The 26597-nt window shown below is 36.2% G+C and overlaps 1 protein-coding gene across 1 annotated transcript in view; it reads right to left on the bottom strand.

The window, feature by feature from the left end:
• The window catches only part of COL19A1 (collagen type XIX alpha 1 chain), a 394072-nt gene that overhangs the window by 216097 nt on the left and 151378 nt on the right, over positions 1-26597 (bottom strand). Inside the window, exons 11-13 of the mRNA XM_027852948.1 lie at positions 26533-26586; positions 13569-13622; positions 11781-11816 (exon numbers count right to left, since the gene is read on the bottom strand). Coding sequence (XP_027708749.1) covers positions 11781-11816; positions 13569-13622; positions 26533-26586 — 144 coding nt within the window. The remainder of the gene's footprint in view (positions 1-11780; positions 11817-13568; positions 13623-26532; positions 26587-26597) is intronic.

Raw genomic sequence — 26597 nt, 5'->3', positions numbered from 1 at the left:
GCTGCTACTACTACTACTATTGCTACTACTGATAATCTTGATTCTTAACTGGGTGGCAAGTAGTTTGAGGGAAGAAACTCAGTTGGAGTCTTACTAATCTTTGTATGGTTCAAAGTATTCATTAAAAATGACAGGCATCCATTAGATATTTGATGGTGAGTTGACAAAGGACTATGCTTATCCATTTCTGTCAACATCTCTAATAATTGATTCAATAAACATTAAGCATCTACTGTGTGCAAACATTGCAAAAGTTGACAGAAAATGGAATTCATAAGAATCTTGTGGTTTTGTATAAGGGAAGAGGAAATCATATATTTGATCTCATTAAACGTCTGCAATAAATAATCCAAGCTAGTTCAACCAATTTAGATTTCAGAGCACAGTATACCCAGATACAACTATCTTTCTCAGGAAAAGCTAATCACTATTCAGGAAAAGGTAAATCTCAGCATGGAACAAGGACATATAAACACTCAACTGAAACATTACTGTGAGTTAACTGGGACGGAGCAGAGTTTTGAAGTGTTTAACAAATAACTGCAGATGTTTAGGAGTGTTAATAGTGAGGATTAATTACACCTGAACACATCTGGCTTCAGAAAAGAAGTAGAAGCATATTCTTAACTTCTCAATGTAATGGAAAAAGGAAGTTTTCCTTTAAGACATGACTTATACTCTCTTGTCAGGAATGTTATAGCACATCTAATACCTAAAACAAACTTCTAACAAAAAATGTTTTTGCAAGTAAGTATATTTTAAGCATTATGATCATTGCTTTACGATGTGCTTCATAGCTTCTGAAATGTGAGATAAAGCAGGATTGTCATTAGTTCTTACGACACTGTTAGGACATGTTCTTTGTTTCAAATAAAGTACATGAAATTACAAAAGAAAAGTTTACTTGCCTGTATGGAGCCCTGAGCCATCTAAATACAAGAGCACTGGAAACTAATGTGGTAAATTATGTGTAGCTGAAACTTATTCCTGTGCATTTTTTATGAGGACATTCAGTCCTAAATATATACATGATTTTCAAGTAGGAAGGAAAAAAAAGATACAAGTATTTGTATCTATGTGCCAGGCACTGTGCTAACTGCTTTACAAATATTATCTCATTTGATCCCCACAACAATCCTCGGAGGTAGTTGCTATTATTATCTCTGCTTTATAGCTCAGGAAACTGAGTCAGACAGTGGTTAAATGACTTGCCCAGGGCTACACAGCAGGTAAGTGTCTGAGGTGGGATTTGAACTCAGATCTTCCTGACTCCATGCCCAGGGAGCTATTCACTTCACTACTGAGTTTCCAGTAAAAAGAACTACTACAACAACAACAACAACAACGAGATAACTTTTGTGCAGACAGCACATGTTAAGTAAAGACACATCAAAAATCAAGGTCAGTCATTAGAGGTGGTTGCCAGTTAAGGGTCATAGATTTAGAGCTGGAAAGGACCTTAGAAGTCATCTAGTCCAATCTTCTCATTTTACAGATGAAGAGGCTGAGACCTAGAGATGATAAGAGGCTTTCTCAAGGTCACGCAAACATAGGAACTCAAACACAGGTTCTCTGATTGCAAATCTAGCAATCTTCTTTGACCATACTGAGTTCAAAGATGGTACGGGGGAGACAATATTGCACAAGGGAAAGAGCACTGGTTCCGGAGTAACAGTTGAGTCATGTCCTACTCTTCATGACCCCATGGACCATACTGTCCGTGGGGTTTTCTTGACAAAGATACTGAAGTGATTTGCCATTTCCTTCTCCGGTAGACTAAGGCAAATAGAGGTTAAATGACTTGCCCAGGGTCGCACAGCTAGTAAGTACCTGAGTTCATATTTGAACTCAGATCTTCCTGACTCCAGGCCTTGGTATTCTACCCACTATACATCTAGCTCCCAAAAATATGCTACTATGGATAAGAATGATACAAACATTACCAGAGTGATGTCAGAGGTAGGATATTGGACTTGGAGTTGATAATTCCTAAGTTCAAAACCTGTCTCAGAAACTCACTATCTGTGGGGTTTGGAACAAGTCACTTAACCTCTCTGATCTTCAGTTCCTTTATCTGTGAAATGAAGGTATTGCACTCAGTGGCCTCTAAGGTCCATTATATCCCTAAATTTTTTTTTTCAGCCTGTCAAGGTTTATTAGAACATCTGTCATATTGGGCAGACTTTTAAGGAGTCTGAGCACCTGTGAGCTGTTGGCTAGATTTTAAGAATCTGAGCAGTGGCTAGATTTTAAGAATCGAAGCACCTTAATGGAGACAAGATGGACCTTTTATACAGAAAGACTGTGGGAGGGATCTAGCAGTGGCCAAATAGTTTGGGGTGAGCGGAGGAGGAGTCTAAGGAGGATCTGGATGGGAGTGGCCAGTAAGCTGGGGTGAACCGAACTCCTGGGACCTGGACAATGGAGCCTAGCTAGGATTAAGTGTGGGAAATGGCCAGGGTCTAGGCTAGGTTAAGGGTAACAGAGAATTGGGTGTAGCCACAATGAAAGGCTAATTTATGGAATTATAGCCTCAGGCAAATGCCAGAAATTTGGCGAGGTGGGAAATCCAGGGTTTTTCCTTTTTGGGGTCTAGCTCCCATCCTCATCATTCCCCCCCATCAAACAAATGGGACCCAAATTTTTTGGGGTAAGGGGCAAAAGTCTTGGGTTCTGAAACTGCTTCCTGCTGGCAAGGGGTGTAGAGGGTATCCAAAGAGGAGGTTGACTGGCCATCTCCAAATTTGAAAAAAATTTTTTTTTTACTTTATGAAATAAATCAAGCATTTCCATAACATAATATATTATGATTCTATGGTCCAGAGAATAAAAGAGAAATCCTGAGAGAAGAGAAGAGAAATGCTTTTTCTGTAATTGTCAACCTCAAGATTCTTTTTTTTTTGAAAAAGAAATAGAGATCTATATAACACATGCACACACATACACACACACACACACACACACACACACACACACACACACACACACAACTGTTTTTGACCAAACCTGTGTTGGGAACCCCTATAGAGGAATTTCCTCTACCAATGCAGATCAGCACCTGCTTTTAAGCTATCATTTTAGGGAATTGCCTTGGTCACCAAAAGGTTAATTGACATGCTAACAGTCACGCAGATAGTATGAGTAAAGAAGAATTTGATCCCAGGTCTTCCTGACTTTCAGGTCATTCTCTATGCCACACTGCCCTCTCTTATGTTAAAATAGTATGTGAAATTATCATCTTTTTATTCTGTAGATTGCTAATTAGTTGCAAAACTACTCTTTAGAGGCATTTTGCTTTCATAGTGGGTGAAATGTAACCCACGTAACTGTAATTTACCTTATATTAGATCATAGAAGGGTAATTATCTTGTAAAAAGCAACTTGGTCCATTGGGATAAAAGGTACTATAAAACCTATCTCTAAATAAAAGCAAGAACAACACTAAAGCAAGTGACATTTAAGGGCTTACGTAATTGCAATTAAATGATTTCACTTCCTTATTTTCCCATTTTATGAACCCTAGGCAGACTGATTTATTTTGGTCCTAACCAGGGAGAGGTGGCTGTGTGTTTTTATTCATCCTTAAGCTTTGATGATAAAAATATGGAGACCACGGTCAGCCTGTCCAATCCATTCCTGTCATCTGTCTTAATGATTGATGTGAATAAGTAAGTGTATGATTGATTCAGTTGTGATGATTCATTTTGATTATGAAAACAGCCCAGATGATTGGGCTGGCTTCGCCACAGTTCAGTGGCCACAAGCATGTCCCCAGAATAGTCTGCAAAGAATTCTTCAGAGGCAGACATTTTCAAAACTGTGTGGATACGCTCAAACAAAGGTGAACATTTAACTACCAATGCAACAATCCCTACAGTGGTTTCTATATGATTAGATCGCAAGACAATTAATCGGCCAATTTGGTAGTCTTAAGGGTCAAGGTAGATTAATCTATGGCTAATTAAGATCTCTATTAATTCAGATCCAGAAAACTAAAATGACTTATTTAGTTGTAATGGACCAAAGATGGTAAAAAGTATCAGAATACACAGATTTGGAGTTGAAAAGGACTTTCTAGTACATTTAGTCTAAGTCTCTCATTTTAAAAGTGAGAAAGCTGAGCCCAAAAGAAGTTAAAAGACTTGCTCATAGCCATGCAAATAAGAAGCAGGGATTGGATTCAATTGTAGATTCTCTGCCTCAAAATCCAGTATTCTTTCCAACTCTGCACTGTTCTGCATATATTGTAACTTGCTACAATTAATTGTGCATAGAAACAATCTCCAAAGTATTGCTGCTGTGCACATGCAATTGTAGTAATAAAACAGGTGATTTAAACAGATTCTTTTTGATCTGTAATGTGAACACTTTTGTCATTCACTGATTAATTATAATGATGGATGAATGGATCCAGGAACTCATCAATCTGTGGTCCTTTCACAGATAGAGATGGTAACTCATCCACCTACCCATCCACATACAACTTCTTATCCCATTTGATTCTTTAGTATTTCCCATAAATTCTTTACAAATGATCTGTCTTTATGTTGGAATCCCTCTCCTAGGCATTTTGACACTTCAATTACTGTCCATGTGCAATACCTGCTTAAGATATGTGTACTAAAGGACTAGCTCCATGGTCCTTCAATTCAACTTCATTTTCTCACGTGCACAGTATACATTCTTCATCCGTTTGTGTCTTCATATCTGGATTACTAAAATAAAATGAACTGAGCAACTGCAGATGTAATTGAAGAGGTTCTATAACAATATGGGGCTTGATGCAGTTTGCATAATGCCATCTACAAACAGGAACTTGCCATAAATAATCATCATCATCATCATCATCATCATTATCATCATAAACTCTTTAAGATTTTCAAAATTTACAAATGTTTTTCATTTAATCCTCCCAATAGCCCTGGGAAGTAGATGCTACTATTACATTACATTTACAGTAGAGGAAACTGAGGTAACATGACTTGCCCAGGGTGTCTGAGACTGAATTTGAACTCAGGTCTTCCTGACTGGAGGGCCAGTGTTCTTTCCACTGTGCCAACTGCCTGCCTTTAGGGAATCCCTTTTCAATTTGTACTCTGCAAGATACATTCATGATGATGATAGTGACCACTAGTGATACATATTTAGAATATTTACAAAGATTTTATAAAGATGGGAGGGTAAGTATATGTTTCAGTAGGTGATCATTTGTCTTCTACTGAATTTTTTTTGGGGGGGAAGGGAATAATTTAATCTGTGCTTACTCGCCCTTCCCACCCATCTTTTTGTACTCAAGTAAATGGATTAGATTATACTGAGGAAACAATGCAGCACTTTCTATTGATCTCTGAAATACTATGAAAATCATTCCTTCAGCATCCAAAACACTATGGCACCTCCAGCAAGGATTCCTTCTGTTTGTACTTGTTATAATCTAGCACTTCTTCTCAAATTCATGTTCAAAACTGCTATTTCTACTTCCTCCTATCACACTGAGTACTAAAATATCAGAATACAAGTGTGGCTGACTGTGCTGTGCATGATGCTGAGAAGAGGTCACTACAAAAGTGATGGTAAATTTATTACGGTTAACTGTTTTTTTTTGTTTTTGTTTTTTTTTTTTTAGTGAGGCAATCGGGGTTAAGTGACTTGCCCGAGGTCACACAGCTAGTACGTGTGGTTGGTCTGAAGGCGGATTTGAACTCAGGTCCTCCTGATTTCAGGGCCGGTGCTCTATCCACTGTGCCACCTAGCTGCCTCAACTATTTTCAATATAAGAAAAGAAAATCAATTGTCAGCAACAGGCTATATATTCACTTGCTGGTTAGCATTGGCTGGCACCATACTATTTTTCTATTCCCTTCCAATTCTGTAATTTTATTCTGTACTATGGATAGTTTCACTGTGCTCTTTTAAACCTAGAAATATTTACTGTTGGTTTTTCGGAAGGATTAGGGATGAATGCTTCCTTCACATATAAATGTAATGTGTACTTAGTTACTTAAAATTCCATTTAACTTTTACTTTTCAAATTAATAAATTACTAGCTTAAAGGACAGAAGTATACTCTTCAAATATTTCTCAGCAATTATCTTTTAAAGGCTTCAGCAGAATTCACATGAATAAAAGTCCTACCCCTATTTGCTTATTTCAGTGTTATTTGTCATCAATATGCCCCTCTTCCCCTAAGTCAATAATTTACCATGGGTTTTCCTATTACTTTGTAAAATAAAATACATTTCAAATATTTTATAGGATTTGTTTCTATTTAAAAGCTAATTATACACATTTCATATTCCTTCCTGAGTACTATTTTTTCTGAGTACCACTCTAAAAATATCATGATAAAGTCATAGACCTGAACTTTAAAAAAAAAAAATTAACTCAAAATACAGTGAAACAGAGTTCAACTCATCTTTATGCAAATTTTTACTAATGCATTCAAATACATATTCCTCTACATAGCTCATTTTTGTAATGACCTGTCAATTTTCATATTTTTTTCTAATGGCACTTGAGAGATATTCTAATTTATTTTCAACAAAGAGCCAATCATTTCAATAAGAAAGTAAAACAGCTATTTCATAAAAGCTTCAAATGGTAGATGTACTGAGCTTTTAATAGAAAAAAAAGGTTTCTTTTACTGACTAAAAAAAACTGCAAAATTTAGGCTCCTGGAAAAAAAGTTTTAATTTCCTTTCATATAGAAGCATAATAAAAGCTAACTGGTAATAGAAGGGCAGGGGAAGCTATTCTCCATCATTCTTCTAATGAAAGATATATAAATTATTTCCATGTCAATTGAGCAGAGTGTGGGTTTTTCCAAAACATAAATCTTCTCTGAGGCTGAAACATAAATCTTCCTAGAGGTCTTAAGCACTCCTGTATCACTGTTTTACAGAGATGATAAAAAATAGCCCAAAATATAATCACTGCATCTCTTTTTCTCAATTAGTTATTTGTACAGACCTTCCTTCTCAACAAGCAAATAGCCAGTTAAGTACAATTTTGTTTTAAAGGAAGGAATGCATTCATTCTACTGGTCTATTATGAGAGTTAATAAATTAATTCTGTTAATTCCAAAGGGTGAGATGGATCATGAGGTTCAGAATGTTAACAATGAATTAAATAAATTCATTCACTTATGAACTAATAGAAGTTATCCAAATTCAAGTGAATGACAAGAATGGCATGTAAACTAATATGTGTCAAAGAGAGAAAGAGTCTCAAATAGATTAAATTTGATTTTTTAAATGGCCATGACTCTTAGAAGTCTGTGCTTGTATATGTATGTTAAACATGCAAATGTATAGGCTTGAATCCACAAAAGTATTCCTCATGGGAAAATAATAGCTAGCATTCATGTAACATTTTACAGTTTACAGAATGCTTTACATATGTCATCTCATTTAATCTCAGCAGCACTGTCAGGTAGGTGCTATCTTTATTGCCATTTTATAGATGAGAGAACTATGGTTGAAAGAGGTTATGTCTTGCCCAGGGAAACACAGCTAGCAAATGTCTGAGGCAGGATTTGGACTTATGTCTTCATGACTCCAGGACTAGCATTCTATCCAGTAGGCATCCTCACTGCCTATGGGTTATACTCTTTGAAAATGCAACAAATGCCATTTTGAGCTCAGAAGCATTACTCAGCATTTCAGCTGCTCTTCAGACAATTATTGTTTAAACATTATGCACAGCAAAGCATTTTGACTGAATTTCTGAATAAATCAATAGAATTTTAAAAAATCTATCAAGCAGATTTTGCTACAGTTATGAAAATACTGTTAGAGTATGTGACCTTGGTGGTTTTGTTTCTGATGCACATACTTGATTTGTATAATATGCCCCACTACCTCATGGGAAGGCATTCAGGAGGAAATGGAAAGGGTACTGGATTTGGAGTCAGAGGATCTGGGTTTGAATCTCAACTCTGACAATTAACATCTGTGTGATATTGGACAAACCACCTCTTTGGGCTTTGTTTTCCTCATCTATAAAATAAGCGAGTTGAATTAGATGGTCTCTGAGGTTTCATCTGTCTATAAATTTATGATCTTATGAACCAAGGTGGCCTGGAAGTCCCTTGGGGTGAAAAAGGGTAGGAATTGATCTTAATCTTCTACACTTCAGTGAAGAGGTTCTCTTGGACTTCTGGGTGGCAACTTAAATTCCACATTAAACACATAAAAATGCTTGTTGATTGACTAAATGATAAAGAGCATGACACCTCCCCCAAATATCCATTGTGACACAGATGCTCAGGAAAAGGGCTACAAAAATATTTATGTAGCACCACAAGGAGCTATTCAATAGTTTAAAAGTCAATAAATTATTTGTTTTGTCCTTAAATAATTACTTGGGCTATTTTTGATTAGGGTATTTTCTGAAACAACTGAAAGACCCTATAGACTTGGCCTCAAACATCTTATAAAGAAAGCATGCCAAGGTTTTTCCTATCTAAATAATTAAAAACTCTTCTGTGCTTTTCATGAATGACAGCTAAGAGTTGCCTTACAAGCCTGTTTAGACTTGTAGTATGTAATGCAATTTTCTCTGGGGGGAAGCTATGCTCCATCTCATGCCTAATTCTCACTTGAGCTGGATTTATCTAGGCTTCCAAGAACTGGCATTTCAAATATCTGTTTGGTAAGCAAGTCTAAGGTACTTCTGCAGATGACTGACTTAACCCTTGGCTTCTGTGTAAACATTTGGTGCCATCTGGATGAGTACTTTATAACTCCCAAAAAGGACAGAGCCAAAGGAACATAGATGGACAGTCATTTTCCTGGGAACTAAAAGCAAGAGATCAGGTGTCAAGTGGAATAGTTTTCATATACTTTACAAGAGAGATGGCTGCACTACCTTCCTTCATCTGTCATTGCTCTGACAGGACATGCACAGGCTTAAGCTGTAGATGCCAAAGTGGGAACAAGAGAGAGAGATAGAGGGAAATTTAGCCAACTATGTCATTTCAGCAACAATCCCTGCCAAGCCTTAATTCGGTGTCCTGACAAAAACCATACAGCAAAATAGTAGAACTTTATTGAATATTGGACCTATTGATACAAATACAGAAGAATAATTTTAAGAGGTATTTAATAAAAGCAGAATATATTTATGCAGAATTAAAATTTTAAAATCAATTGATAGACATTGTACATATTTTCAGACTATCAAAGTATTGATCAGCTTTGCTGATTTTCTTTAACATTCTTTTTTTCCCATATATGTGCATATATTTACACACACATAACATTATATTATATGGAATGGCTCTCTGGAAGGGGGTAGAGAAGAGTGCCTGGCACATAGTAGGTACTTAACAAATGCTAGTTGATTGACTGCTAGTTGAATAGTTCCAAGGGATCATGGGTGGAAAGTTGGTGATATAAAAATGCATTAATAGAAATTTATTTAAAAAATAAAATCAATGGACAAGAAACCATGGAACTAAAATTTATTATTTCTGGTGTTCACTTCCTAAATGTCATGAGAAAAATAACATACACGCTACAATTGGAATAATATCGAGCACAAACCATTAGCCTTCATTAGAGCATTGCTTCTATCAAAAATATCATAGTTTCATGCAGTGGCTTAATTTCCCAAGTTCTCTCTTAAAATCAATCTATCATAAAGTTTCATGAATTCTATGGGAGAGGGGAAATTTTGTAGGGGTGAGGTTGGAGAGTTTTAAAGATAAATGTGATTCTTCCATTGATGCCATTTGCACCTGTATCACTATGCTATAAAGAGCACCCATGAGAGACACCTGTAGGGATTAACTAGAAGGTTTTTTTTTTAATTTTTTGTGAGTTGACTTCATATACACACTTTGTTACCTGAGTATCAATTCCACTCACCAAACCCCTAAGGTAATTCTTGAAGTAAGGTATTCAGATCAAATAATCTATCCTTGTTTTAAAAAGTTCATTCCAGCTGTTTCAGCCACCAGAGTGATATGCATTTAGTTAAGTCCTTTCCCTAGGTGCTTCAGTCACATAGAGGTTCTTGTTAAATTGGAATATGTATTTCTCCTCTTTGTGAACCACAAAACCCTTTTTCTTTAACAAAGCAATGCACAAATGCCATGGAGAAGTTATAGGATTTGAGGGACAAGTACAAATCTTAATAGCTCATCATGACGATAACTTAAACTCCAGTCTCTAAGGATTACAGGTGAAAACTTAATAGGAACTGGAGTTCTTCAGCATGTTTTATTCCTTGTTCTGGTCATGCCAGAGTTCTAATAACAAACTGTTCTTTTGATTTCCAGGCAGGTTCTAGCTTGACTCTGTTCTGGGATTTATCAAATCTATAGCGGGTAAAATTTCGTTTTAATAACTTGAAAAGGACACTGAACAAGAAAGGGGCACTACAGTAATTTAAAATTTGAATGCTTTGTTTGAAAAATTAACTCTGTTGAATATCTACACTTCAAATAATGTGCCTTTACAGTGATTTCTCAAATGGATTGTTTGTATTGCCTTCCCTAAAACCAAAACTTAAAGCTCCAAAGCTTCATTTGTTTAGAATCCCTAGGTGCATTGCATATTTTTCAGCACAGTTCCTCCATCTATGAATAAAAATACATGCCATTCATGTCAAGAGGCTGTAAAGACTAGTTTCATATATTAATGAGTGTAGCCCACAATGGGTCTTTAGAACAGAAGTATGAATTCTGTCAAAGTCACAGGATCATTTAATAGTCCTTGGAATTCCTGCCCTTTCCTGATGTGACAGAGCTCCAGTTCACAATAGTACAAGACATTCTTTTAACTTGACCTTCCCTGATGGGCTGGCACTTTGAAGCCGATAATTTAAAATATTTAATATGTGCTATTAACTGCTGCTGCTCTTTCTATGTATATTAATTGACTGTTTTAAATTGAATACTTTCACCTAGAGGGCACCATTTTTATAAACTGAATGAATAAATAATACTGTCAGCATCAGAAAAATTATAGCTACAATTGATCTTAAAAAAAAAACAACTTGATTCAAACAATTGCCTTTTGCTTTTATAATTAGGCAGAATAAGTCATTCTTAGACCAAGAATTTTTAATTAAATATTAACCTTTAAAGACCCAGAAAGTCTATAATATAAACAGTGCTCAAATAGAATATTTATATAATTATGATTCCATACTTAATAAATAAATAATAAGCTAGTTAGTTCTAAAATAGTTCCATTATAGATTCATTATCTGTTTCTCATAAATTATTTTTCAAAATGCTGTAGTTTTGTACATTTATTTGCAAATGTTAAAAACATACCACACAAATATCCTAGAATTCTGAGCAACAATCAGATAGTTTACATAGTAGTTTTCTTTCACTTTTTGAAATCTTTGTTTTTGTAAAACTTATTTTTGTGTCAGCAAAGGTAAACTATGATGCTTCTATTTGAATATAATATTAAATGTTTTTAAATTGCAGCAACATTTTTGTGAGAATAATCTCAATGGCAATATATGAGGTAATACGAGGTAAAATATAAGAGGTAAAGCATTGAATTGGGAATTAGAAGCTGAGGGTTTTAGTACCTGCTCTGGTACCATCCAACAAGCTTTGTGACTTTGGGCAAGTTCCTTGCCTTCTTTGGGCATTGCTGACCTTATCCATAAAGTTATTTCCACAGTAACTTGGAGCTCTAAAAATTATAATTCTAGTTCCAAGTGTAGTAGTAGTGTAGTGTGGATAAAAATTTGGTTGAAAATATTTGGGGATTTATTTTTTTTTAATTTGTATTTTGGTTTTTACAAGTGCTTACGATTAAGGTTGGTGGTCCTGGAGGTCCCGTTTCTCCCTAAAACAATGAAAAGGGGAAAACAAAATCACAATTACCAACTTTTATTTACATTTTATTTCTTATTCTTCTAGATGGTTGGAGCCAATAACCATATATAATATCAATTTTGCAGTTATGGAAAACAGGATCTCATCTCGAGAAAATATTGTATAGCATGAAAATTGTATTATGTTGCTTCTCCCTCCCACAATATAAAAATCACCTTTCATACCCACATGCTTTTTACAGCAGAAGGACAGGTTTCAAAGGAACCAAAATAATCTAATTTTCTAATCTTTTGTCTGCTAATCCAAAATTAGAATGAATATCTTTTCAAGCCTGGTGGCTTGCCAACAGGGCAGCTGGGAAATGTCACAGCAGCAGATAATTTTTCTGATGCAAAGTTACTATTAGGATCAGCAGAAATAATAAGTAGCTCAACCCACTTCATGCCTCCCAGCTGCAAGAAGATGGCCTGCTGCCTCTTCTAAAGAATATCAGGGCAGGCAGCATCACAAGTCTATACAAATCACAAATATTGAACTTGTTTCATTGACCTTTGAGTAAATTCAGATAATCAGGTACAGCTAGAAAACTAGACAAATACATGGAATTTGTGCAAATTATCTGAGAAATTGACAGGTTGTACTCTGCCTCATTGGAAGGACTTCTCAATTGATAATCCATTTAAATATTTGAATATCTTCGAGTATCTGAAAAATGGATCACTTAAATTGAAAGAGCAAAAGATGAATTGTATTGATCTCAACAATAAATAGCAAACTTATTTTCTTCATCTTCAGTGCTCTCATTCTATTTATTAAGGCACTGCAATAATAGACACTTGTGAGAAACAGATGCCATTCCATTGTTTTGGCCACAATTTGGACATTCATAGTAACCCCCAAAAAGACAGTGGGGCTAAGGCCTATTTGCAAGATGGAGCACAGTATGTAATATCCCAAAATTAGGAATAATACAACTCTTAGCTACATATAGTGTTCATGTTTGGACCCTGTAAAACAGTAACTCCCGCAGCTATAGGTAAAAGACAACAAACACTTTAAAATCAGCCTTTGGGAACAAATGTTAAAGTTATTTATCTTCTAAAATGGAAGAACTCATGGACTCTAGAAAGAAACATAATGTTGAGAATAGAAGACAAGATGAAGATGTATTCTATTATCATCAGAAAGCCACTGTATGGCTACTGTCTAAAAAGTTGAGACCAGTGACCTTGCTCAGTTTAGTGCTTGCTTTTTAATTTTTCTTCATTCTTCTTTCAAAGTCATTGCCAATATGCCATTACAGGATAGTTAATGAGGAAGAGTGGGGATAAATGGAGCGAACAATCTGTGGAGCAAAGTTAGTTATCTCACCCTGACAACCACCTGCTTCACCTTCAGACGCACACCTCATTGCTACTGGCACTATTCCCACAGCTGCCTTGGGAGGTTTCACCTAGTGTGATGATATAACAGCTACTGCTGTCAAGCAACCTGAGGTGATGACCCTGTTGTAGAACAACACAAGTTGATAGTGAGAGTGAACTAGCATGTTAATTGTTTTTAGGGAGATATTAAAATGATCCAAAAAGTATTTCTTGTATTTTAACAGCAATTGGTTAATTTCAGAATTCATTTGGCAGTTAATACTTTCCTAGTGAAAATTAATTGCTGGGAGGAGGGGGGGAAAGGGGTGTGCATATGTGTATTAAGGTAAAGATTTTCATTTATTCATGCTCAGCATTTCTTGGGGGAAATACAATACCTTTTCTCCTTTCTGGCCACGAGGACCTGGAGGACCCAAGTCACCTTTCAAACCCTGTACAAAACAAGAAGATCTTTGTAAACAACTTATAGCAAACTTCCATTATTAACACAATTAGTAATAAAATAAACCAGAATTGACTAAATTCCCAAACTTGATTTCTCAGTTCACAGCAAGGGGAGAGGTAGAGACAACTGGCACTAAAATGATCAGCAACATCTGGGCTATGGTGGGGACAGAAACATTAAATCAGTGAGTGATCCAAATACTGCATATTTGTGCAACTTCACTTCCTGCTAAAATTACATTAATTCACCATCTGGAAGCACATCATTTAGAACTATATGAGCTTTTAAGTATCCACTTTAGATTAAATTTGTGGATGCTGTAAATACCCCTGATTTAGCTTTGATTTGGCCTTTATTAAGCTTGCCAAAAATTCAAGAGTTAAATCAAAAGCTTTTTTTGCAGTTCTATCTAGAAACCAGAATGTGGAGGGGGGCAGGGAAGAGGGGGAAGAAAGATTCACTCTCTCATAACCCTCAAAATGGGAGCAAAAAAAAATCACTTTCCTGATTTAGATTTTTTTTAAGCTCAGCCATGTCTTTAATCCCCATCTACCTTTGCCTTCCTTACTTGGATTTGCAAAGATATCAAATGCAGCAACATAAAACACCGAAAATCTATCAAATGAATATTTTCATGCATTTTTTCCAGGCTCTGGGGCATTTTAATGGGTATTCAGTTGATCTGGCTCAGAAACCGACAGCTTTCAGAGATACAACAATAGATTTCACTGGAGGAGATCAGTTCCATGGCTGAATGCATTCATGGTGTAAACAAACAGAGGTGGATAGACACATACTGAGTCTGTGATAAATAGGAAAAAGAATCTTTCTTCATCCTTAATATTACACTATAGGCTAGGAGGGGACAATAATGGAATAAAAGAAATATTCAGAAAATCACACAATGTAGCATATAGATCTATGCACCATACTGCGCTAGCCAGAGTGCTTTAGCTATTACCGCCCTGCAAATTCCAGGTGAATGAATAATGCCAAATGCCAGCACCTGGAGTCACTCAATATAGAAACCAGTGATGAATTGGGAGGGGAAAAAAAGAAAATTAGAGAATTGAAATGACCCTGCTTGAGGCAGGTGCAGACTTAACAATAGTCTGAGGAATCAAAAGGCATGGATAAAACTGAGGCTCAAATAGGCTATGGATAATTTGTGTCTTAGGACTACTTTCCTAGACATGATTCATTAGCGACAGTTCTTCCTTATACACTTTGACATTCTCAAGGAAAAACAGAAAGATGAATGAAAAAAAAATCCATGAGGAAAACCACAAAGTTTGAAGAATATATGTCTTATTATCAAAGTACAGTGTTCTCCCTTACTCCAGAGCCCTAAAAATTCTTTTGAACACAATTCTTGTGGTCAAAAATGGTCACACAATGTTTTGAACATCTGAGAAAGGAAACCATGACATTCCTGCAACTAGTTGTTGTTTCTAAAATTTTTTAAAAGTACACATTTTCTTGGTTGAAGACTATCAGGGGCCAAAGACTGAGAGAAAGATGTCCCCCAACTAAAAGAGACAACAAAATTAAGTCACAGAATGAAATGCCAAGGAAGTCAGTTCCCCTTCGTCCTCATGGTCCATGACTAGATTTCCTCTCTTCCATACCAATAGAACATTTTGATTCCTCATTAAGCCTGTCTCCTGCGCTTATTAAAATCCAAGGGAAAAGAGGCTGTTACATTGTTGTGATGTGGTTTAAAAATAACGTATGTTTGGAACTCTAAAAATAGTACCCCACCCTACCCACAACCTCAGAAAGATTCAAATGGTATACAAAAGTTCTTTTAATATTTATAAATGCACAAAGCATTCTATAAATACATAGACATATATTAGAAAATATTTGAAATCATACTGTGGGATTTTTTCTACTCATTCAAATACTTGTATAATTTAAGCAAAATTCATGATGATTGGTTTGTTCATATTTCACCTGGATGATAAAATCATATACATAGAGCTAGCTTAGAGGTTATCTAGTTCAATCCACTCACTTAAAAGATAAGGAAACTGAGGTCCTGAGAAGTTATATAACTTATCTAGGATGACTCAAGTGGTTTGTGATAGAAATGAAATGTGAACCCAGGACTTTTGATTCCAGAGCTCTTGCAGCCATACCATGGGTCATGTGAACAATAGCCATAATTAATTTAGGCATTTTTTTTGGTTTTGTTTATTTTCTTCATGTGTTTCTGTTTTTAAGCATTTACGGGGAAAGTCAGAGACAAACCCGAGAACCGGCCTTTCTCCATTCCCAAACATTCCTCAGAGGGAGTACTCTATGTTAGAGACCATTCCCAAGAAGTCCTCTCAAATAGTGCTTGTAGGCATGTTGTAGATGGTTTTAAGAAATAGGTTTTACCATAGCCTTTTCTTCCAGACCACCTACCTCATACAGTGGCTATGGAATTGTTTTGCAAACCTCAAAGCACGATAATAAATATGAAATTGCTGTTGTTGTAATTTCCTTTCAATAACTACTGTTGCTATAGGTACTAAGGTTGGTGCTACCCAGAAGAAATCCAGACCTCAGTGGCTTCTGTTGATGATTCCTCTTCAGAATCACATCAGTAAAAACAGAGGTTTTCCATTTCCTTTTATGAAGCATATGTTTTGGCAATGAGCCGCTGGCAGCTACTTCATGGACACAGATTCCCTCCACCGCTACTGGCCAAGTTCTTACAGATGCAAGGGTGTATCTATTTCCTCAATGACAGGAACCCCTTAGAAAAATCTCTCTTTCTCTGTCTCTCATTGTCACCATCAAATGAAGGGCAGAATTGCTTTGAATTAAGAGAGCTGAATTTCGTCCGTGCTTAGCCCTATAATTTCCAGGTAAAATGGGATTCGATGGATCACTCAATAAGTATCTGAGTAGATTAGAATTCTACTTAGAATTCAAATAGTGGTTAGACTATGATATTAATCTCTTGAGGGTGGGAAAGTAGCTATTTTATGGTCTATTTTGTTAAAAGATCAGAAGATAAAAAAAATAATTGAGGTTATTTGCTCAAAATGGTTGATCCTGCATTAGTCAATCAGCCAGAGCTTCTGACTAACATCCTCAAAGCATTTGTGAAATGTTTCCTTCACAGACAGACATGGTGTGAGGTACTGGGAATACAAATATGAAAAGTAAGGAATGCTTGCCTTTAAGTAGCTGCAATTATATTGGGGAGATCCAAGAATGTTGTTGTGTTAGCTCCTATAATCAAGAAGCAAATACAACTAGGTCCTAATTAGTACAATGAAGCTCCTGAAGTGGATGCATGTATTCAAATTTGTACTATTTGAAGTACTATTTTACAACTCTGTAAAATACAGTCCTTGATTCCTGCCCAATGGAAATATGCAGTGCAATTTCAAATAATTTGACCACTACAGGGGATTCATGATGTGCACTCATCAGGACCTAGCTCTAAAAAATTTAAAAGTTTCCCAAATAACCTACCCAGTTTACAAAAATTCTTGATGAACTTAAGGGTCACAATGAGAATGTCTAAATATGGCAGCTCACATATACTATGCTCACCTGTCGTTAGGTGAACACTTAAGATGACAACCTTCTTGTATAACATATCCAGGACTTAATTCCTGATCCAAGTAAATGAGATTGTTAGTAAAATTTCTGTTTCATGGACTGCATTCAGTTTAATGGGTATTTATATCAAAACTTGTCTTTTGTTCCTGTGCAATAAAATTAAAGGAAAAAATATATTTGTCAATACTTCCTTTTTTGTCCGAGTGGGCCCTTGCAGACAAATCTCTATGATAAAACAAAATAGTGTTGGTACATAGTAGACACTAAATACCTGTTTATTGACTGATTTGGGGACCAAGGCACTATAATTGGGTCCGAGAAGTAGATTGGTTGTTATTAATTCGGTCATTTTTCAGTCATGTCCAACTCTTTGTGGCCCCATTTGGGGTTTTCTTGGCAGAGATACTAGAGTGGTTTGCCATATGCTTCTCATTTTACAAATGAGAAAACTGAGGCAAAGAGTGTTAAGTGACTTGACCCAGGGTCACACAGCGAGTAAATGTCTGAGGCTAGATTTGAACTCAGGAAGATGAGGTTTTCAGACTCCAAGCCCAGCACTCTAACCACTGTGCCACCTAACTGCCCCCAAAAGAGTCTGGTAATGCTCTTATCTTTGATTGTATTTTTTTATTGTTTCAGATAGGTATTATTATCAGTAGTTGCTGAGTGCTGACATAGCAGGAGCCAACAGGGTAGGGAGAAAGCACAGGGCTGACTATAAACTATGAAGAAGCAAATGGAACAGACTAAGAAGCAAATAGAAGATTAATTCCTGATAAAAGTAGGTACCTATAATCACATTTCTTCATAAAATTCATATATGTAAAGATTCTTAAAAAGCACGGCAATTAACTTTGTATGTCAGAGAGAGCTGGGCCCTCTCATAGAATGTTATGTTCTGCTTGGAATCTAAATGGTAGTTAGACTATGATTTTAATCTTTTGGGATTGATAAAATAGCTGCTTTACAGTATATTTTGTTAAAAAATCAGAAGATGGAAAAAATAACTCAGTTTGTTTGTTCAAAATCGTTGATCCTTCTAACATCCCACAGCAATATAACAACAGCTGCCACCAGGGGAGATCCTTGACTTCATGTGTTTTTCATATTTCTGTATTCAGGATCATAGATTAAAATGGTATAAGCAGATTAACACGATTATTTCAGAAACATCAGTAGTGCATTCCTGTTAAGTAATGAATTTTGAAGGGAAAAATAGTGATATGGAAAATGAGACTAAATATGATGACTTGTATAGTCACCTTAATCCACAGCAGCTTACTTGAATTTTCTGAAAAGCAGTCATGTCCATTAGTAATGAAATGAAATTTATTGTTGTATCTAATTTGATTTCAATTTTTGTGACTTTCCAACATTTCTTTGATGGAAATAATTTATTTCATGTAAGTCCACAATAAAGTTCATTTAATGACATCAAAATGCATGGAGGGTTGCATTTTGAAAAAAAAAAAAAAAAAGCAAAGTTCAACCTGTATTTAATATACCCTATTTAGCCTAAAAAAAGCTGAAAAATGAGATTCTGCATTTATCAATTGTTATCAGCTACTGTTTTCCAAATTACAGAAATTCAGTTCATTTAAACAGACAAAAAAAAAAAAAAGATGTACCGGTCAGTGACTATTTGCAAAATTCTATGATGAATGCTGAGGGAGATTAAAAGATGAATAACATTGTCTGTCCTCAAGGAATGTATAGTTGGTAGAAGAGATAAGAGATGTACAAAAATAACTATAATAGACATAAGAACTAAGGTGTTCTGAGAAGAGGAAGCAGCTGCTTGTATTCCAAGGAATTCTACAATAAAGCCACGGAAGCTAATAGGTGAGAGAACTTGCAGCAAGGGTCATAGAAAGAAGTGAAGAGTAGTGGTAGTTAGTAGTGGTAGTGGTAGAAATTGCCTACTCACCAGTACTAAGGCAGCTACTTGTCAACCTGATAATAACAATAAAGAACTTCTTGTTATCCTTGGGCATAAATACAAGACATATCACAGAACATTCTAGGACTTAACGAAATAATAAGTGCTACCCACTTCAGGGTGATTTACATTACCAGAAGTGGTGCAAATAATACTGCCAGAAAGAACCTTAAAAGTATTGACAAAGATTATTAAATCTTGAGCAGGAAACTGAAGGCTACAGTAGCAAAGATTACGTTTTCCTCACTGCTACCCACTGAGGGCAAGGGAATCAGAGGAGAGAAAAATGGTATAGGAAGTGAACAGTGGGCTAAGAAGGAGATGTCTAAGCATGGGATTTAGATTTGTGGACAATGACTAAATCTAGATATAACAGACTTCTTACTAAGAGCATTATAAGTAACAAAGACTGGTAGGAATGCATTTTCTATGTGTCTTGAAAAACTATTCGAAAGGGTTTTAAACTAAAATGGTTATGAGAAGGAAAAAAAAACTTGCCTAGATATGATAGAAGATAGCTAAAATTAAGTAACAAGAATAGAATTTGAGACATCCAGAGATGCTGACAGGAGAAAAAAAAATGAAAAAGGGAGTCAGAAGTAAAACCCATAGCTTTAAATGTTGTTATTGTTCAGTCATTTTTCAGTCACATCTGACTATTCACAACCCCATTCAGGGTTTTCTTGGCAAAGATACTGGAATGGTTCACTATTTCCTTCTCTAGGTCCTTTTACAGTTGAGAAAACTGAGACAAAGAGGGTTAAGTGACTTGCCCAGGGTCAAACAGCTAGTAAGTGTTTGAGGCCTAATTTGAATTCAGGAAAATGAGTTTTCCTGACTCCAGGCTTGACACTCTATCCACTGTGCCATCTAGCTGCCCCTACACAAATACCCAAATGCAGAATTAGAGGTTCTAATGCAAAGAGAAATTCAAATTTGATCTCATAGTTATCACTGAAACTCAGTGAGGTAGGATATAAGGCTTTAGAAAGAGTTACCCTATTCAAAAGGAACAAGATGGAGGATGGCAGAGTGTTACATATTAGGAAGGCATACTCATGGTAAGGAAATCCAGAAAGCAGAGGTAGGGAAAGCACAGCAAAGAGTATTTGAGTGAGAGAAAATGGAGGAAAAAACAACTGATTTTGTCATCAAAGTATACTATAGACTACCTAGACAGAAACTGGAAGGGATGAGGAGTTTGTGAAAGAGATCTCAAAACCAGTGCAGACATGATATAGTAGGGATGGGGGACTCCAATTATCCAGACATTTGCTGGAACTCTCTCATGCTGCAAAAAGTAGGGCAGCTAATATCTTCTTGACTTACCTTAATGATAATTTCATCATTCAAAGAGTGGAGGAACAAAAAAGGATTATTCTATGTTGGATCTGGTTCTCATCAACAGGAAAGAAATGATTGCTGGGGTATCACAATGGGAATATTAGGAAGGAGTGACCATTCTCTGCTAGAGAAAGAGAGGAAATTTGGGCGTAGTCTGACAAGTACCCCTGATTTTTAGAAAGCAGATTTTAAAGCCTTCAGAAGAAGGATAGCTTGGGTACTATGGTCTAAAATTCTATGGGGCAAATTAGTGCAGGAATGATGAGAAACTCTCATGAATGACATTTAGAAGGCATAAAGGGAAACTATTACAGTTATGAGGGGGAAATGTGATTTTTCTGATATGAATGCGCAGGGAAATCACCAACCAACTTAGATTTTCTAAAAGGTGCATACAAATATGGAACAAAGAGCAGATAACAATGAATGTAAGTAGGATATATTACTGTAGAAAAGTGTCTGGTCTGCCAACACTTGGAATGAGCTGATGCTGGTAAGGAAAGCTAAGGACCATAAGGCAGATAATAGATTTAAGCTAGAAGGAACCTTGGAGACCACTTAGTCACATCTCATCATTTTATAGAAGAAGAAACTGATGTGCAGGGAGAGTGTGACATGCTTAAAGTCACACAAGTAATAAATATCAAATGCATAATGTGAACCCAATGAAAAGGATTTCTAAGCTATGTTGAAGCAAAAATAAAGTTCAAAGAAGGGAATGGAATTGAATGCCACTTGGTACAGATGGGATGATGAAAACTGACAACACAGAGGACAGAACTGCTCATTCTTAAATTCTTTCTCAGCCAAGGTGAATGACATTTGCACTGAAATTGATAAAACAAAAATAGCTAAAAGAGAGTTAATACTCAAGATAAGTATTGAGATATCAACTGAATAGCTTACTGTGCTTGATATATTTGTCAGGTAGTCCAGATGAACCACATTCTTGGGGACTGAAAGAACTGGCAGATGTGATTGGTGAATCACTTCCAATGATATTTATAAGATCACGAAGAATGGAACATATAATGTAGATGTGGAGAAGGGTAAATATTATTCCCATTAAAAATAAGAGAATAAAGTCTGCAAACCATGGTCCAGCATATTTCTCCTTGATTCCTGGAAAAATTCTATAAAGTCCCTCTAAAAAGATAATAAACACCTATCAAAGGAACCAGTGGTTACAGAACCAACATAATTTCTTCAAGAACAGGTCATGCCGCACTAAGCTTATATCTTCTCTTAACAGTATTATTAAGTAGAACAAGGAAATGGCATAGCTACTACCTAGATTTTTTTTTTTTGGTTAGGCAGTCGGGGTTAAGTGACTTGTCCAAAATCACACAGCTAGTAAATGTCAAGTGTCTGAGGCCAGATTTTTAACTCAGGTCCCAAAGGACCTGACTCCAAGGTGGGAGCTCTATCCACTGAGCCACCTACCTGCCCCTGTAATACATAGATTTTAGCAGAGTATTTGATAAAGTATTTTTCTGGAAGAGATGTAGAGATATAGGATAAATAGGAAATAAGAGAGGATAGACAGTATTACAATTAGATGAATTTTGACCCAGTTGAATGGCAGGAACTCAAAGAATAGCTATTAAAAATTTAATGTCTTGAAAATAAAATAAAATTTAAAATGATTCAATGTTGACCTGCTAGTGCAGTGTCCCAGGCATTTGTGCTTGTCTCAGTACTGTTTAGCAATTTCATGAATGGTAAAATATTCAGCATTATTTTCAGATGACATAAAGCTGGGAGAGATAACTGATACATTGAATGGCAGAGTTAGTATCTAAAAAGATCTTTATAGGCAAGTTCACTGGGATGAATATATTAATACAATATCCAATATGGGTAAATGTGAAATCTTACACTTGGAAACAATCTCAGAAGTACACTATAGGAAAGGTAGGCTTAAATAGTGGTTTCTCTGAGAAAGAGCTGGCTGTTTCAGTGGATTGCAAGCTCAACATGAGTCAGCAGTGTGATGTGACAATCAAAAAAGCTTGTGTGATCTTGGGATATATTGGAGAGGCATAACTTTCAGGAAGAAAAGGGATAACATCCCTCTCTATTTCGCTCTTGTCAGATCACAACTGAAACATATTTAATTCTGGGTATCAGAGTTTAAAGCTATAGATAAGATAGAGAGCTTCCAGAAGAGGGTAACCAAAATGGTAAAAGGCCTTGCATTCATGTCCCAAGAGTTTTTCTTGAAACAGCTGGGGATATAAGCTTAGAGAAGAAAATACTTGGAGGGCTTAACAGTTGTCTTCAAAGTTTTAAAGGGATGTGATGTGGAAGACATGTTTTGTTTGGTCTCAGACGGTGGGACTGGGAGCAATGGCTAGAAGTTACAAAGAGACACATTTAGACTTGATATCAGGAAAAACTTCAAAATAATTTGCACTGTACAAAAGAAGGCTGCCTCAAGAAGTAGTAGGTTCCTCCTCATTGAAGCTATTTAAATAGTGGCTGGATTCACCTTTGTCCAATATGTTACTAGGGGAGGGGAACATCCATGTATGGGTTGAACTAAAAAAATCAGTGAAGATCCTTTCTTGTAGGATTAGGCCTGGTGGTCTTGACACCACCATGACAGTTTCCCCTTAAGTGATGCTGTAAGCTTACAGAACATTCTCATGGAAAAATACTGACAGTAATGTTTTTCAAAGGTTAGTACAACTGTGTCCCCCAAATAACGTTTTGTCTACCACCAGCTTATTTTTTCTCCCTGATAACAAACCCCCATAATAATATTTTGACTACCACCAGCTTGTTTCTCCTCCCTGATAATAAGCTCCCCAAAATAATATTTTGTCCTGACCCTTGATGTGCAACTCAGCCAACCCCAGGAGGGGATGCCCAGAATCAGTACAAGAACCCCACCCTCAGAAGGGCACTTTGGAGGACCCACTTCCAGCTGAATGGACCCATGTCTCTTTCCTCCCCAGTGCAGCATTGCTATCATGAGTTGTATTCTGTTAGTGTATATGCCCGAGTTGTATGTCAGGTTCCCTTTTCCTCTCTCCCTTTCTTCCTGTTCTCCACTGGCTGTAATAAAGCTTTGCATTGAACTGACTCTCATTATTTAACATGTTATTCTCAGCACCCAAACTTATTAAGGAGTAGTTTTCCCCAATGCCTCTGGCTGGCACACAGGCTATTGCTTACACATAAACTGGTCCAGTTCTCACTCCCTTTTTTCATGCTGTCTCTCTAGCAAATATGGGGAAAATGTCTAATTTGATAGCAGGTACACACCTTGTACTTATTTTATCTGATAGCACATAGAAGAACATAGTAACACCTCTCTCTTCCTGCCCCAAATACTTCTTGATTGATATATTCTAAATCAGGAGTTATTAAGCTATGGTTTATGAACTTGTATTTAAAAGATACATATTTTGATCACTGTATTTCAATATAATTGTTTTCCTTTGTAATCCCCTATGTTTTGTCTAATACATTTAAGAACTTAATTCCAATAAGGTCCTTAAGTTTCACCAGATTGCCAAAGGGGTCCGTCACTCACACGTGAACATGTGTATACATACACAAGATTAAGAACCCCAGTTCTAAAGGATAACCTGAAATCTCTAATGTTTCATGACATAACACTATCTCTCAAAAATACCAATGGAATGCTACCCTAACAGCTAAATTTATGCAAATGTTCCTAGTTCCTTATCTTCTGACTCATTTCTTCTTTAATAATGCTCTTAAAATTTCATTCCCCTACATTTTACAGGTTCACTGTTTTAGAATGAGAAGGAATCTTAGCAGTCATCTAGCCCACCCTCATTTTATAGATGTCCTTGGATGTTAGGCATTAAAGTAAAGATGTAGTGAGCAAAAGTTTTCCTGGGAGGGCTTCAGTTACAGAGGAAAGATAGAGAAAGAGATAGGGATAAAGAGAAGGAGGAAAGCTTCTCCTGATCACCTTGGAATGCTTATATGTCCATACTCTATGTAGTCATGTTAGAGATGGGGAAACTGAGATTACATGATTTACCCAAGATCACAGAAACTATTATTGACAGGGATCTGAACCACAGGTCCTACACCCTTTCCTCTGTACCATTTTGCCTTTGTGAACTTGTAAGGTATCTTTTTCTCATTTTTCTTTCCTCAGAATAGACATTGGTTTCAATTTAGTCACCTTATAGAACAGTGCCTTAGACTCACAGGATGGTAGATACAGAGACGAAGAGATCTTAAAGATCTCTTTTTATAAATCAGTAGAGATACCTGCTGCTTCTCAGTCTCCTTTGCAGGATTAACGCCCACTAACTGTGGATATAACCTAAAACCCTGTCCTATGCCTTCTTCTCTTTTCTCTTTCATGAATTCAATTATTATTTCAATGCAGATGGTTCTCAGATCTATATATCTAGCTGTCAGGGTCACTCTTCAGCATCTGATACAATGGATCACTCAGAACAAGAGGGTTTAAACAAACTCTCCTTTTGTTAAAATCATATTCCAGTATCCTCAGTTGGAAATAATTCTCAAGGAGGAGCCATCTCTAGCGTGGCGGGGAGGATGAAGGAAAAGGGAAAAAAATAAGAAAGTTACATGATAACTTTATTATATATTTTAAAGGAATAGCAAGTTATACATAATAGATTTTATACACAAAATTATCTTTTTCTCTATTCTAGCATATTATGGAAATGCTTGCTATTTATTCCTTAAGTTCAGAAAAAAATTTTTTTAAAAAAAATCTCTCAAGGAGGTATAGAGAATGAAAACACACATAAACCCCACCAGTAATAAAGTTAACAAAGCATTCAGTGAGGAGGATTCATGGGGTGTCAGAAGCTCCTCTCCAGTCTCAAAACACTACTTTTAGGAGCAGCTAGGTGGCGCAGTGGATAGAGCACCAGCCCTGAAGTCAGGAGGACCTGACTTCAAATCAAAAGGCCTCAGACACATAATACTTCCTAGTTGTGTGACTCTGGGCAAGTCACTTAACCCCAATTGCCAAAACAAACAAACAAATAAAAAAAATACCCTACTTTTAGACTCCTCTTGCTCTAAAAGTTCACAGCAGGATCCTACATCAATTTACCTGGGGGCATTGTATTTGTGTGTATATCCATATATCTATATGTAAAACAAATGTTGTCTCCCTCCTTAGAGATAAGAGCAAGAACAATTGTGCTTTTGTCTTTGTATTCCCAGCAATGATTCACAGCAGGAGTTTAATAAATGCTTGTTTTCAGCGATCTCGCGTAAGGTCACACAGGCAGTAAGGGACAAGGCAGGATTTTGAAGTCAGGGCCCCACACTCCAAAGTAGCTAACCCTCTTTGCATTTTACCTCACTACCCTTCTTACAACTGTAACAAACTTTTCTACTCTTGAAAGTCACCAGTTTTAATAAACACTCCAAAAATAATAATAATTTACTTGTAATTAAAGAATTAAGTAAAACCAGGGGCTATAAAGAAAATCTACTTTTTGTGTTGCATAATAATACATGGTCAGTGGACCAAAGCTTTGCTATATTGTGTGTTTTCTAATTGTTGAAAAAAAAATTAGTTTTATTTTACTCTGGGCTTTCAAAGTCATTAGTTCAAAATAGAATATGATACTGGCCATTATACCTAGACAATGTTTACTTTAAGTCTTAACATCCAAAGTTAACATACCAATAAGTGTGAAGTAATTATGTGGCTAATTCAAATAGCCCCTCCCAAAATGGGGTTTTTGCTGAGTTATGTGGATAATTGCCCTCATGTACTTTTTACATTTATCTTGAGACAATTGATTCATGGTGTTAAGAGCACTGGACTCAGAATCAGATAACTTGAGTCTGCCATCTTACCTGTGAGATCATGAGCAAGGTATTTAATTTCTCTAGGCTTTCTCATCAATAAAATAGGGAACAGACTAAATGAGAAAGCCTCTCATGCCTTTCTAGTATTCAATCTATAATCTTATGATCTATGGGTCAACAAAGTTCAAAGGTGTAAGCTGCATATCAAATATCAATGTAAATAGATTATATGGGTAAAAATAAATGGAGTTAGACTTACATCTTTTCCACGAATGCCATCCAGTCCTGGATCTCCCTTTTGTCCCTGTTCACCCTGGAGGAGGG

The sequence above is a fragment of the Vombatus ursinus genome, unplaced genomic scaffold, assembly GCF_900497805.2.
Source record: "Vombatus ursinus unplaced genomic scaffold, bare-nosed wombat genome assembly UNPS02009835.1, whole genome shotgun sequence".
NCBI classification, from domain to species: Eukaryota; Metazoa; Chordata; class Mammalia; order Diprotodontia; family Vombatidae; genus Vombatus; species Vombatus ursinus.
The sequence above is the reverse complement of the archived record's forward strand: the minus strand, read 5'-3'. Positions and strand labels throughout refer to the sequence as shown.